The sequence below is a fragment of the Trachurus japonicus genome, chromosome 12 (genome assembly GCF_045865225.1).
Source record: "Trachurus japonicus isolate A0001 chromosome 12, Traja_1.0".
NCBI lineage: Eukaryota > Metazoa > Chordata > Actinopteri > Carangiformes > Carangidae > Trachurus > Trachurus japonicus.
In genome coordinates this window covers 10,591,250-10,604,874 of record NC_140918.1, presented here as the reverse complement: position 1 = coordinate 10,604,874, position 13,625 = coordinate 10,591,250, and the positions used below count along the sequence as shown (strand labels likewise).

At 42.2% G+C, this 13,625-nt stretch overlaps 1 protein-coding gene across 1 annotated transcript in view; it reads left to right on the top strand.

The window, feature by feature from the left end:
- Nucleotides 1–13,625, top strand: part of cwc27 (CWC27 spliceosome associated cyclophilin) — a 35,038-nt gene that overhangs the window by 1,711 nt on the left and 19,702 nt on the right. Inside the window, exons 6-11 of the mRNA XM_085793113.1 lie at nt 101–204; nt 555–624; nt 913–992; nt 1,086–1,119; nt 1,206–1,381; nt 13,142–13,245. Coding sequence (XP_085649239.1) covers nt 101–204; nt 555–624; nt 913–992; nt 1,086–1,119; nt 1,206–1,381; nt 13,142–13,245 — 568 coding nt within the window. The remainder of the gene's footprint in view (nt 1–100; nt 205–554; nt 625–912; nt 993–1,085; nt 1,120–1,205; nt 1,382–13,141; nt 13,246–13,625) is intronic.

Genomic DNA, 13,625 nt, shown 5'->3' with positions numbered 1-13,625 from the left:
CTCTTCTTATTTTTCCACTTGACAACTTGTTCTTTTTTATTGCCTGTGATTTAAACACTGACCTGAAAAAAACAAATTACTATATTTTTGTCTTCTCCAGGTGCTTCATTCTCCTTTTGATGATATTATACCTCGGGAGACAAAGAAATCTAAGAAGGACAAAGACAAAGAGGAGGGAAAGAAATCTCAATCAAAAGCCACAAAGTGAGTGCTCAGATTTCATTTGTCTTTCTGATTGGAACAAAATCTTTATTCTGAACCTGCTGGAACATTGTTTTTTTTTTATATATATATAAATATAAATGTGTGGATGTCAGAAACATTATAATCAACAACCAGCTGAAGCATCTACATATGTTCTGACAGCAAGCAACGGTGAACTTTAAAATACCTCTTTATAGACTTTGTGCTGAAATTAATTGGCCATTAATCTAGTGACAAATTGAATTGTTTGAGCTGCTCAAGAATTCAAGATGAAAATAATTTCACTTTTCTGTGTGGCTAAATTTAGTTTGATGCTTCAATAACAGCAATGTTTTGATTTATTTTTGTAGGAATTTCAGTCTGTTGTCATTTGGGGAGGAAGCTGAGGAGGAAGAGGAGATGGCGGCTCAAGTCAGCCAGGTACTGGATTACTCAACAAACATAAAAACAAACCAACAAATTCAAAATCATACATGTTAATCAAACATGTTTGCCAAAATATATCACATAAATATGAGTAATTGTGCTGTATATGCTGCACCCAAGTCCTTCAGAATAGGGAGCTGGTGAAGTGTACAGACCTTGGATTATTTTCTGTTTAAATAAAATGTGTTTTTTCAGAAATTGGAGTATGCAATTAATTTGAAAAATATTACAAAACATGAAAAAACTAAATGCTCACCATTGATGTGTGTTTTGTTTCCTCAGACGTTCAAGGGAAAAAGCAAAAGCAGCCACGACCTCCTGAAAGACGACCCAAGGCTGAGCTCTGTTCCAGCGGTTAATAAGTATGTAATACTTAAAAAAAAACTATTTAATGTTTTGGAAATAATTCAATTTGTCCTTCTCAACATTAACCCACGTCTGTTTTACTTTAAAAGGAAGAAGAAGAAGAAGTCTGCAGACACAGCTGACGTAAGCCTGACGACAACCACCATGAAAAATCTCTTTTGTTCCCTTGTCGCTTTTATCCGACTGTGAGTTTCACTTTGCTCCTGCAGCCAGACGATGACGAGGCCGATGACGATGTCGAAGACGGTGATGATGATGGGGATGACGACTACGACTCGGAGGAGAGGGAGAGGATGAGAGAGATCATCAGTAACAAGCTGAAGAAGTTGAAAGAGAAAGCAGCAGAGCCCAGCGATGAAGAGCGAGGGAAGAAGAGCAGCCGCAGGTACGACGGTGTCCTAACTCTCAGCCTGAGTCTCTCTGAGGCTTCAGGTAGGAATAAAAATCTAGTCTAGCAAATAGTCAACCTGGTTATCACACTGGTCACTACCCCCTTGTTGTTGCTGTACTTGTAATGTGGCTTAAAAACCAGGTGGGGGCGCTGTTATCCTGTGTGATACAGAGACTCTGCTGGAGATTTGCTCTCCTGTTGAATTACAGCAGTGAAGTGAGAATAGGCTGTGCAAACTTTTATCTTTATGATAAACTGAGTCTCTAGTAAATCTAAAAAAAATGACCAAAAGTCCAGTTTGATATCTCATGAAATAAGAAAAGCAGCAAATCCTCTCATTTGAGAACCTGACATCAGAAAATATTTATGTTTTTGCCTGAAAATGAGAGAAGATCTTTTTAATGTATAGTTGATTTTCTCGGCCACTCGTTTCAGCTTCTCACTGATTTAATGGTGACGTTTCAGAGCGACATCAACAAGCCTCAGAGGTGAGAATGAAATGAGTGATCATATAATGTTCAGACGCCCCCGGAGGCCTAGACTCACTAAAAACAATCATTAACATGTATTAATTACTGCCTCTGTAGCAGCAGCAAATCCCCCCACAACAGCCGTGTTTTGTCTGCGGGTTTCTTTGATGAGGTCGTGACTGGACCGTCGACACTAACAAACTCAAACTGTATTTCCCCTTTTTCAAAATAGGTCTAATTTAAAACATGCGCATCACTCGAAGGTGGCACACTGAGCTATTTATTAAGAGTTAAACTGTACAATTTTCAGATTCAGTCAAATTGTTAAACCTATAGAAATATATATTTCCATAAATTGGTTGTGGATTGATTAATACATTCATTAATACATGTTCACCTAATATATAAGGGCTGTTTCTGTGACTAAGATTGATAGAGAAAAGTTAATTTAAGCCTGCAGATCTTTTAATCCTTTCACTGAAAATAAGTTCCCGTAGTAAAGACAACCAATAATTATAATCTTTATCGGTGAATCTACCGATTATCTTCTTCTTGACGACTCAATCACTCTTTGGTCTTTCAAATATCAAAACATAGTGACAAACATATCATGTGAGAGCAGGTAGATTGTCAACAACAAATTATCCATAAAAATTCCCATTACACTTTGTTGTTTTATTATAGTCACATTGAAATTGTTAGAGTTCAGTTAAGAGTGTGTTTTCACAAGTGTGATGCTCTTGAATGTAGCTCCAGTCTTTGCCTATTGAAGTCATGTGTCTGTATGTGGGTTTTCATCCGGCTGTAGTGCAAAGTCTAAATCAATTTGTATTTTCTATCCACTAAATATGAGTCAATGAAGTGGAAAGAAAAATAAATATGATGGAGCATCACAGTCAGTAGATACAGTATGTAGGTCACAGACGTTTTTGGGTAGATTATGATTATAGACTGTAAATACAGATGGATGTAGCCTCTGTGACGTCGCCTATAGGTTTCTGAGGAGAGGTGTTGAAGCTCAGAGCGGGCTGCTCTGCTGTCGCCATCTTGGCAGTAACCTGACTCCACCAGGTGGCACTTGTGTCGGGCCGTGATTTGGGTGCATGGCTGTTTATGGCGACCTATCGCTCACCTTTCTGTCACATCCTCTTGTGACATTTTGGCAAATTGGCCCATTGCCATAATCCCTGTAGTCTTAGCAGTAGGTTCATTACCTTTAATTGTCGGTGCAAGCTATTTTTAGAACGGCGGCGCAGAGCCACAAGCTGCTCAGAGCTACACTACGGAGGCTCATGGGATTTTTTGGTTTCTCTCATCAAACTCATCAAATACACAATCCAACAACTCCAAAACGCTCTGGTGGACAAGTTGTGACCTGCACATTCACCACGCTATGAGATAATAACAGAACGTTACGAGACAGAGTTGTTTTAGAGGTAAATGCAGAGACTGCTTGATGAAAAACTGCCCTCGACGGGAACGCGCATGAATTTTCCTCTAAAACAACTCCGTCTCGTAACGTTCCGTTATTATCTCATAGTGTGGTGAATGTGCAGGTCACAACTTGTCCACCAGAGTGTTTTGGAGTTGTTGGATTGTGTATTTGATGAGTTTGATGAGGGAAACCAAGAAATCCCATGAGCCTCCGTAGCGTAGCTCTGAGCAGCTCACGGCTCTGCTCCGCCGTTCTAAAAATAGCTTGCACCGACAATTAAAGGTAATGAACCTACTGCTAACACTATAGGGATTATGGCAATGGGCAAATTTGCCAAAATGTTGAACTATCCCTTTAATATACTCATTATTTTCCACCTGAGCCCAGCACTCGATTTCACCGCAGTTCTTTGATGTGCACTTTAAAAAATGTGCGTTAAAAACAGGTGGATGTAAACTCACACACTATCTCGGCTGCATCTATTGCTCTTCAGCTCTGCTTCTACACATACATTCACACACACACACACACACACATACACATACACACAAACGCACACATATCTCAGTTGTAGCTCACTGGACCAACATCAGTGGACCTGCTATTTGAAACAGGAATGTTGGCACTCGACGCAAATTACTTACTGTGCTGCAGTAGAAGCAAACAGCGCCTCTGTCTGAGCCAGCAGTGTGAGTGAAATGAAGGTGAGAGTGGAAGGTGACGGTGTGAGTGTGTGTGTGTGTCTGTGTGTGTGAGTGTGTGAGACGACACTCGAAAACGAAAATGACCCCGAGGAGAACGAGGGAGCGAGCGATTTATCTTTCATCTCTCTTTGATGCTGCCGAGTTTGGCCGGTTATCTCTCCTCCATATCCTCTTAACAGGTAGCCCTCAACACACATAATCAACATACCCTTCTCTCATTAGTGCTAATGGGATAAGGAGCGGGCCCCGAGTCAGTTGTGTGTGTGTGTGTGTGTGTGTGTGTGTGTGTGTCCTGACTGACAGCCAGCCCAATGCAGGCAGACTGTAGTATATTAAACACAAGCGCAGATTGTTTTGCTACAAGAACTGTAACCCAACACAGTGGTTTGTCTTGGCAGCGAATCAAAGAGCAGGCTGGTAGGTACAGTGTTAGTCCGGGACAAAGGGGGCATTGTTGCAGGGTGAGCTCTGCTCTCCCACCGTTGCTTTGCTTTGGGCTTTGAGCTGCTCTGTGCACAAGGAGGAACACCAACTGGTATCTAGTCACCTGGGAAAAAAAAGCACAAGCGAGGCCGTTAAAAGCAGCCACTCTCTCTCTCTTCTCTTTCCCCCGGCTCTGTGCGATTAACTCCACTAATGCGGAGCTTTTGTTGTTTGTCCTCTCCCTTTTTTAATTCCTCCCCACACTGCAGACGTACAGTGTGTAATGTGTGTGTGAAGGACAGTGCTTCAGTGTCTGCAGTGCACTCAGGCCTCTAGTCGGATGGGGGGTGGGGGGGGGGAAGTAAAGTTACAGTGCTGACTGTATCTTTCTTCCTCAAAGTCAAGGCTGCTGAGACAACCTTGAAATTAGGAGTCTCCTTGAAACCAAAATAGTTTTTACATCAGGTCAAAACTATCTTATGTTGCTCTCCAGCAGCCAGATGATATTCCACTGCAATATTCCATGATTGCAAAATGCTTGGACTTGTTCACGTCCACCGGCCGCGGTGCCAGAAATAGTGGACCGAGCAAATTTTTCAGACTTTAAAGATCAGTCACAACTGGATCGGAACAGATCCTCTTCACACTGAGTTTGTCTCGGCCTCGCTGCGACGTCTGCTGTTGTTTGGTAATTCTGGTTTAAGCTTTTATGCTCACAGTTTGACACTTCTTTTATGTTGCTATTGATCAAATCTGCCTTTTTCGCTATGTTTGAAGTAGGCCCCTTTAGGGAGAGGGAGGGAGAGGGAGGAGGGGTGGTGGGGTGTGGGGGGGGGGTTTGCTTTATAAGAGACAGTACTGAATGAAGTCCCAAAAGCAGTGTATGTGGTAGTCGCCACTTTTGTTAAACCCGACGGGGCATGACTGGGGAAGCAAAACGCTTCCATATGGCTGTGGGACACAGTGTGAGCTGCTTCTGCCAGCAGAGCCTGGCTCCCTCTGCTGTCTCTGGTAATCGCTTTTCAGTTAGTGCAGGGCTGAAGACAATGACAGAGCTGCTCTTCCTGCTATTTAGATCACTTGTTATCGCACACTTATAAACGGTGTATACGGCACATGGCAGCAGACTTTTAATAATACAAGTGGAAAGATTTTTAATGGAGTTGTTTAAAAGAAGAAGACGACGACGACGACGACGTGCTGTCACGGTTATCACGTCATCCACGTGATTGTTTACTGCCGAGGGGTTTAATAATGTCATACTGTTGTTGCTGCTCCGTATTATATTTAGATGTGTTATGGAGCTGTCGTAAACTTTCAGATAGCAGAGCTCTGACTAATCAGATCTTCCCCTCGGGCCCTCTGCTCAACCAGAGTGTGTTTTATCAATCAACTAACAATAATTATGAATCGATCTGATTTACAGTTGAACTTGTGAAAAATGTTCATTATAGTTCCCATGAAGACTAAAAAGACGTCTTCAGGTGCTCTGAACGGTTCCTGGTGACACTGTGAGGAAGTTTCAGGTAAAAACGACTAAAATTGATGATCAAAGTAGTTGCAAATTGATTTATCGACTAATCGTTACAGCTGCAGTCTTCATCTTCCTCCTCTTCCTCTTCCTTCAGCCCTTGTGGACAGTGTAACTTAAATGGGACATCAGACACTAATTATCCTGACCAAGTGGCCGTTTCCCCCCCCACCGGTGCCGTTTCATCGTGTATTAATTGGCTGCACCTGTCTCTTGTCATCGGTCACAACCCAACGCGTTCTCAGGCAAAGGTTGCGAAGATCAAAAAAGCATTTGGCGCTGCCTTTGTGTAGAAAACTGCTTGAGATAATCCAGTTCTTGGCAGCGGGATTGTGTATGTTTTGGAACCTCCAGGTTTACACATCTCTGGCCCACTGTAGCATGTCTGCCCCATATGGGGCACTTCGCTCGCTGGAAAGAGTTCCAGACAGAAATGCATGTCTAGGATGTGAGGGTTGAAAATGAATAAAAAAGCAGCAGAACACTTGGACGGCGATCAAAGTCAACATTCGACAATGTGCATGTTTGCTCCGTCTTCTGCTCTCAAACAAAGCGAAAATATTTACAAGGCAAATGTACAAGTGAACGTCACCGCTATAAAGAAGAGGAGAAACTTAATATCCTACTGTCTTTCATTATGACTAATTAACAGAAGAGCACAGCATCTAGTCTCCAAGAAGGAGGCCGATGAGGAGCTCTAAAAGAGGAACCTTGGTCCACTGCGTGGGTAATGTGTTGGTCTAGATCACTCTGCAAAGTCATGCAAATTCCTGTGTTGAGGTTGGATTCCTCCACTGCAGCTCACAGTTCTCCTTGGCTTTTGACCAAGCCATGGAGTGCCCCCTGAGGGGAGCTCACCCAGCCATCTTGTTATTCTAGCACATTCATCCACATCACTTGCTCAGTCGTTAGACTGGTCTGAGTCCACCATAGCAGGGAGAAGCTGCTGCTGCTGCTGCTGCTGCTGCTGCTGCTGCTGCTGCTGCCATCACCATCCTTGAAGTTTACTTACCCCGAGCTCTGAGATGTGTTAAATCGTACTTATAAACACACGTTTGAATTTTCACCACCTTCCTGTGGGGTTTACTCTAAGTCCAAACTGTTTGGTTTTTATCAGTAACTACATTTCTTTAGGTGACTTGAAGGCTGGAAAATTAGAATACAGACAAATCCAAAAAAGGCAACTCTACGCCTGCTTGTGCATTTTGGAAAACGACTGAATTTTTGATGAACCATACAGTCATCACTGTACTATTTTTAAGGTTTTGTCGAATTCCTGTGTCAGCCTCAGACTCCTGCCAGACACTGGAGTATTAAATGCAAGGTTCTGACTCATGAGAGAGCTCTTGGTCTGCTGCCAATCACTTCATATGCTTTCTTTATGAAAAGTTAATCATCCACAGCTTTTCCAGGTTTCACTTTTTCTTTTTTAATTTTCTGAAAGAGTGACAGTAGCTGGCAGCCCCCCTCCCCCTTCAAGGTAGACCTGGACCACAGGGACTGGTAGGGAGTCACACACACACACACACACACACACACACACATAGAAAAAAAAAAGGGATTCACTTCAGTCTGTTTATCTGGCAGCTAATGATAACAGCTGAGTGGCTGCACATTTGTTTAAATGACCAGCAGAGCCTCCTCTCCTGCTGGCAGATGGAGAGGCCATGGATGGATGCATAAATGAGTGGATGAAGGCAGATAGAGAGGCACAGGCAGAGGGTGTACTCCACAAACTCTTCCAAATCCTCCTCTTCTGTCCGTCCTCCAGTCCTTCAGATGTTGCTTTTCACCTGTACTGTGTATAATATTGCATATAATACACGTTAACTGCACCTGGATAGAGTTGTACCAGCTATCACTTCCTTTTTACTTACCTCTAGATAGTGTTGTGGACAGTAGTGAATGTTTTTGAGAGGAAAAATGCATGTGAAAATCAATTATCTAAACGGGAAGTTGTTGTAATATGACACGACTGTAGTCTGTTTAATAATAAAAGCAACACAAATGTAAAATATACATAGAATAAGTGCTTTATACATATAAATGTAGGTATTTCTTTGCTTCTATCTCAGCAGTGTGCCTGCATGGAGAAATGTGTTATGTCACCTGTAGTAACCATGCAGTGCAGAATGACAAACGATGGAAATAATTATGCCGTGTAGTCGGTTCAGTTCAGTCTCTGTACGCAAAAGTCTTCTCCCAGCAGTTCTGTGTAAATATTTATCAACGACACATTTCTGCGCAAGAATTAAAATTGTGATTCTGATTTATAAGTCTTCACTGTATAAACCACCACGCTGAAAAGAGGCTGAGTTTGGACTTTGGAGGAGCTCATGAGTTGTCGACTCCCGTTCGTAAATGTCATAAAAAAAATGGAGCAGTCGTCTGTCTTATGGTTTGTTGAGTTTAGCTTTACACAGAACACCATTATGTATATGTTGTCCCATAATATGACAAAAATATAGATGTTTAAGGTTTTTGTTTGTTTAGAAACAGTGTCACCATTACAGAGTTTGACCACCAGAGAGCACCAAGTGGTTTATTTCCCAGCTGCTTGGTGCATATCATCAATATCCACATAACAATAATAGGTCCTTATAGAATATTTGTTTATATTGTGTGCTCAAATTTAAAACGTATGATGGGCTAAGATGTTGTTATTACAATTGAGAAAATTAGAAATATATATTTTTGGCATTGGCCTTGAAAAAATCCAGCATGAATAAGACTCTATTAAAAATAGCCACTGCCTGAATAAATGTGAATACACGCTGGGATTATTTGAACAAAATGTGATTCATCCAGTCCAAGTCCAAGTGTGGAGAAAGAAAATAATTTGTAGTGTTGTGATCCGAGGGTCTTGAGAGGAATTTGCTGAGCCCCAAGGTGTGTCTTAACAGGTGTTGTTGGGGCTTTTCCTGCCCTTTCTGGCCTCTCTCTGTTCATTGGCAGCGGCGGGGTTGTGGAGCCGATTGTTTGGCTGTTGCCTCGGAGACGTATCTTGTTTTGTGAATGGCAGCGTGTCAAGGCAGGTAGAAAATGATCACTCAGTCCAGAGCGTTCCTCTCCCTCGCTGCAGAATAGATGCATACGTCGTACCGTCACCCACCCCTCTCCTCTCTCAGTCCTGGAGGAACGACGCTGGACTGTGTTCAAGCAAGAGCCTCAAGACAAGTGGTCGGTGACTCACACACTGGAAAACACAGCGGGAGCCTCCAACTACTGAGGATGAACAATGCAAAAGTATATGAAAGCGTCTGCCTGCTGCCCTGACCCTGGTCACATTGACCTTTTCAAGAGTGTCCACCAATCCCCTGCTGGAATGGATCATTTAAAGGCTGCAACTCAGAATAACCAACTCCGACCCCTCGTGTCTCAGTAAAAACCACTGCAGCTGTAATTCACCCTTTTCTGAGTAAAGCTTTAAAACCATTAAACAGACACCAATTTAGATTCTGACAACAATTATACAGCCCAGTTTAACTAGAGACCATACCAAGACCGATTTACCACGAGTGAGATCATTCATCTTTGGCATCAATGGCAGATGGGAGAACTTTATTTCAGTCTCAAACACCTGAAGGGTTTTGTCTTGATGGTATGGCGCCATGTTAAACGTTGGACCACTCTTCACAACACACAGTGGCTCTTTTCGAAGGTGATTGGTGATCAGAAGCATTGATTTTTATCTGCCATTTGTGTATTCTTAATGAAAGTCGGTCGATAACGATGGATTGGGTGCACCACTTTTTCTGGTCTAATTCGCAAGATACAGCAAAGGTGAGTCCTCCACTGTTTTCCTGTCTACCATTGCAAAACTACAAACTACCCAGAATGCATCTGCAAGGCCTTTATCATTAAAGCTCATATAACTCCTGTTTATGCAGCCTCCATTCACTCCCTGTATATCTTCGGACTTGATTTCAAAGCTCTCCAGTTCTTAAAGCACTAAATGACCTCGTCCCCGTCTTATATCACAGACTCCCTATCGCTCTGCGATCCTCCACGAACCCTAAGATCCTCCACAGCTGCTCCTTTAACTATTCCCAAGGTCGCCACAAAAACCTTCGAGGATGCTGCTTTTAGCCACTTACGCCCCCAAAAATATGGAAAACTCTGCTTTAAATATTAAACTTGCTGACTCAGTGGACAGTTTTAAACAACAACTCAAAAGCGAATGCATTTAAGTAGCAGCTGTCTGTTTTAATCTCGCTAAGGAAACGTTCTTAATGTGTTTTTATAAATAGTAACGCTCATTTTCTCCCTTCCTCTCTGTGTATGTGTTGTTTTTAAAGCTCTGTTTTTAGTGTTTTTGGCTTTGCAGCTGAATTGTGAAGCAGTTTGCGCTGCGCCCTTCGCATGAAAAGTGCTTTATAATTTATTTATTCGTTCTCTCAGGGTTATCGGAGGTTTACCTCATCTATTTGTGTGATATTGTGAATGGCATTTTGTAGCCTTCGTGTTGTTACACTTGGTTGCCCGCCTTTGGTTTGTCACATCTGACTCTCATTAACATACTGTATGTAAAAATGTGTCTCAGAAAAGAGGTTTGTTGTCATTGCTTCTAGACAGAGCTGAGCAGGAGACTTCCTCACACAGGCCAAGTCTGACCCTGCCAGCCAGTTTTGCTCTTGGCAACTCAGTCTGGATTCAGCTGCAACATTTTTTCTTCAGGAAAGGAGAGGACTAACAACTGCATGTCTGACTGATTCCTCATGTGTATCCTCAGGAGCAGCGGGGAAGCTAACGAGGAAGAGACATGACATCAAGTCAGCTGCAGCTGTTAATATTTGTAAAGGCACTTACAGTTAAAATATCACTCAGTTTGATACCTCGATGCTTTGCTGCCACCGCCACTGCCGCTGCACAGGACGTCAGAGAATTAAACAAAAGATAACGTGACTGTTGGAAAGCTGCAAACACAAGAATGAAAGTTCCAGATAAAAGGAAAGAAATGGATATAAATGAATGTCAGTCCAGAGAAGCAGATGTAAGAAACAAAGGCAGCCATTGTTTGGTCTGGAGATGCCTCACATGTTTCTAGGCCAGGGGCCCAGACTGTGCAGCTTACCTGTGCTTTGTGGCTTCGTAAGAGAATGGGACAAAAACAGAGCTGTCAGGCAGTACAAAAATATTATCATTTTCTAACATAACATACAGTATCTGCCCTGCAAACTGGCACGAGTCTCAATCATGTGAAAGGGAACAATAATCAGCAAGGCTGGCCTGCGTTCAGACTTCCAGCATTTAGCCTTGCATGAGCTGGGCTGCGGGCCACCGGCCAAAAAGGGATACTACCTTGAATCAAGGAAGCAAAGATGTGCCTTGGCTTTCCTCTGTCATCCAGTTAAAGGGTTTATAAGGGGTGCAGGACATAAGAAGTGCCCGTAACATTTAATGTAGTGCCACTTGGGGGGGAAGGAAACATAAAGTTTTTCATTACTTCTGCCACTAACAGCATTTGGCGGTTGTATTTCTCATGTATCACAGGACGTTTATGAAGTTAACTGCACACAATTACCTGTAATAATATCCCATGACTTCCATCCAAAGTGTTATGTTGTGCTCTGCTCTGCGGAGGAGTGGACCCGAGTCACCTGACAGGAACTTGAGACTTGAGTATTGAATCCGATGATCCGATCTGGTCTGAAGACTCAAAAAGATCTGGAACTGTTTTGCCTTTAATAAATAATGAATGATGAAATATTTAAAGTCAGACTGTCTCTTGTATAGGACAAAGGACCCAAAGGTTTCAGGCTTGACCTGTGACTTGTTGCTCTTCACTCAGGTCTTGACTTTGGACTTAATTTGGGAGTTGCCGGTCTTGACTTGGGACTTCCCTTCATTGTATTGGGGACTTGACTTTGGTCTTGTTGGTTTTAACTTGGTCACTGGTCTTTAGCTAGACAGAGAACTTGACATTAGACTTGTCTGAACGGGTTTTTTGGGACTGAAGTTGTTAGCCTTGAGTTAGGTCTCAACTTGGGACTTGATTGGAGACTTATTGTTCTTCACTTTGTTGTGTCAAGACCTGAGACTTGATTTGACATTCGTTGTGCTTCTCTGACCTACCGTTTACTGATTTGGGACTCAAAGTTCGATCTGTTGGTATTCACCACTTGGTATTCACTAACAGATCGGGCTTACTAGTCGTGATTTGGGACTACTTGTTCTTGACTTTGTTGTGTTAAGAACTGAGACTTGATTTGTTATTTGTTGTGTTTGACTGGGAACTTGATATGAGGCCTGCCCTTGACTGATTTGGGATTCAAGGTTGGATCTTGTGATATTCACTTAGGTCTTGTTTTAGAGACTTTTTGTCCTTGACTTGGGCCTTGACCTGACACTTGTCTCTTTGAACTTTGGTCTTGATTTGACTCATGGCTTCTTAGCCAACATTTTATACCTGTTCCTAACATGTTGACCAATATCCTTATCCCACACTTGTGCTATGTACAAAGGATTAAGGATTTATATCCAAGATGCATTTAACTCACTTCTTAACTCAAGTCTTACACAACATGTTGTGTAAGACTTTTTGAGGATACGAGTGCAAAAGTGTGAAAAAACAGTGTTGAAGTGATTATACTCATTACCAATACTGAGTGACAGCATTTTAATAGGTTTGAAATTACTACCTCTGTCGGAGTCATTTCTCTTTTTTCTGACACCGGAGTGACAATTACTCATCCCCAAACAAGAAACACATTAACATTTTTCTGACTTGAGTCTGTTCAGTCTCAGCACCTCGTCTAGTGCTTTCCAGGAGCCCGGAGGGGGGGAACAATTATTTTATTAAGGCTCCATCAAATTTATTGGAGTAACACAAGCTTTTAATGTACATTCTTCTTTCTGACACATGCAGAGTATTTTATGTCTGTTTTATACGCTCGCATAATTGGCCATGAACATTAAATTTTGAGAACAGTTAATGTTTGTTTGTAAAGACCAGCAACACACGGTGTATCGAAGCAATGTTTTCAAATGATGTATGCACTTATTTTACAGCAGGAGCCACTGGAGCCAGAAGTCAGTTTTAACCATTTATCGTACATTTGTCATACGATTGACGTTTTTATCCGGGAAACTCGCTCTCTGTCATCGCTCTCGTCTGTTACAGGTGTAATTCTTTATAACGGTTATAGATGTTGAGTTTAAACGCTTTAAACCTGATTTCTCCATTCGCAGTGATGAATTACGGAAAGAGGCACGGCAGCTGAAGAAGGAGCTACAGGCAATAAAGCAGAGGAAAGAAGAAAGTTCAAAACCTGCAGTGGATGAAGTCAAGGAGGGTATGTTGAGCAGCTTTTATCACCCATTATACTGTGTTTAGATAATACACTGTGTACTAAGTCTTTTACCACAGCTAGATTCTTCTTAGTGAATGAGGATTTTTTTTCACCACACAGCTCTAAGTGTGAACAAAGTCTCTAAGAAGGTGGTCTGCGCTACATTCCCTGCTAATGGACACTTAAGACAGGCAACCCTCTGATTTTGTCAATTAGTTGCAGACGTCTATCCCCCCCCTCTCCAACCCCCCCAAGGGTCTGCATTTTTGTGTTACAGCTTGGGGAAAATTGCATGGGTAAAAATTGTTGAGTGGCCGCCATAGTTGCACATCAAACCCTTTGTGTGTTTGTTAGTTTTCAGGCTTGGCCAGTGCGATCCTGTA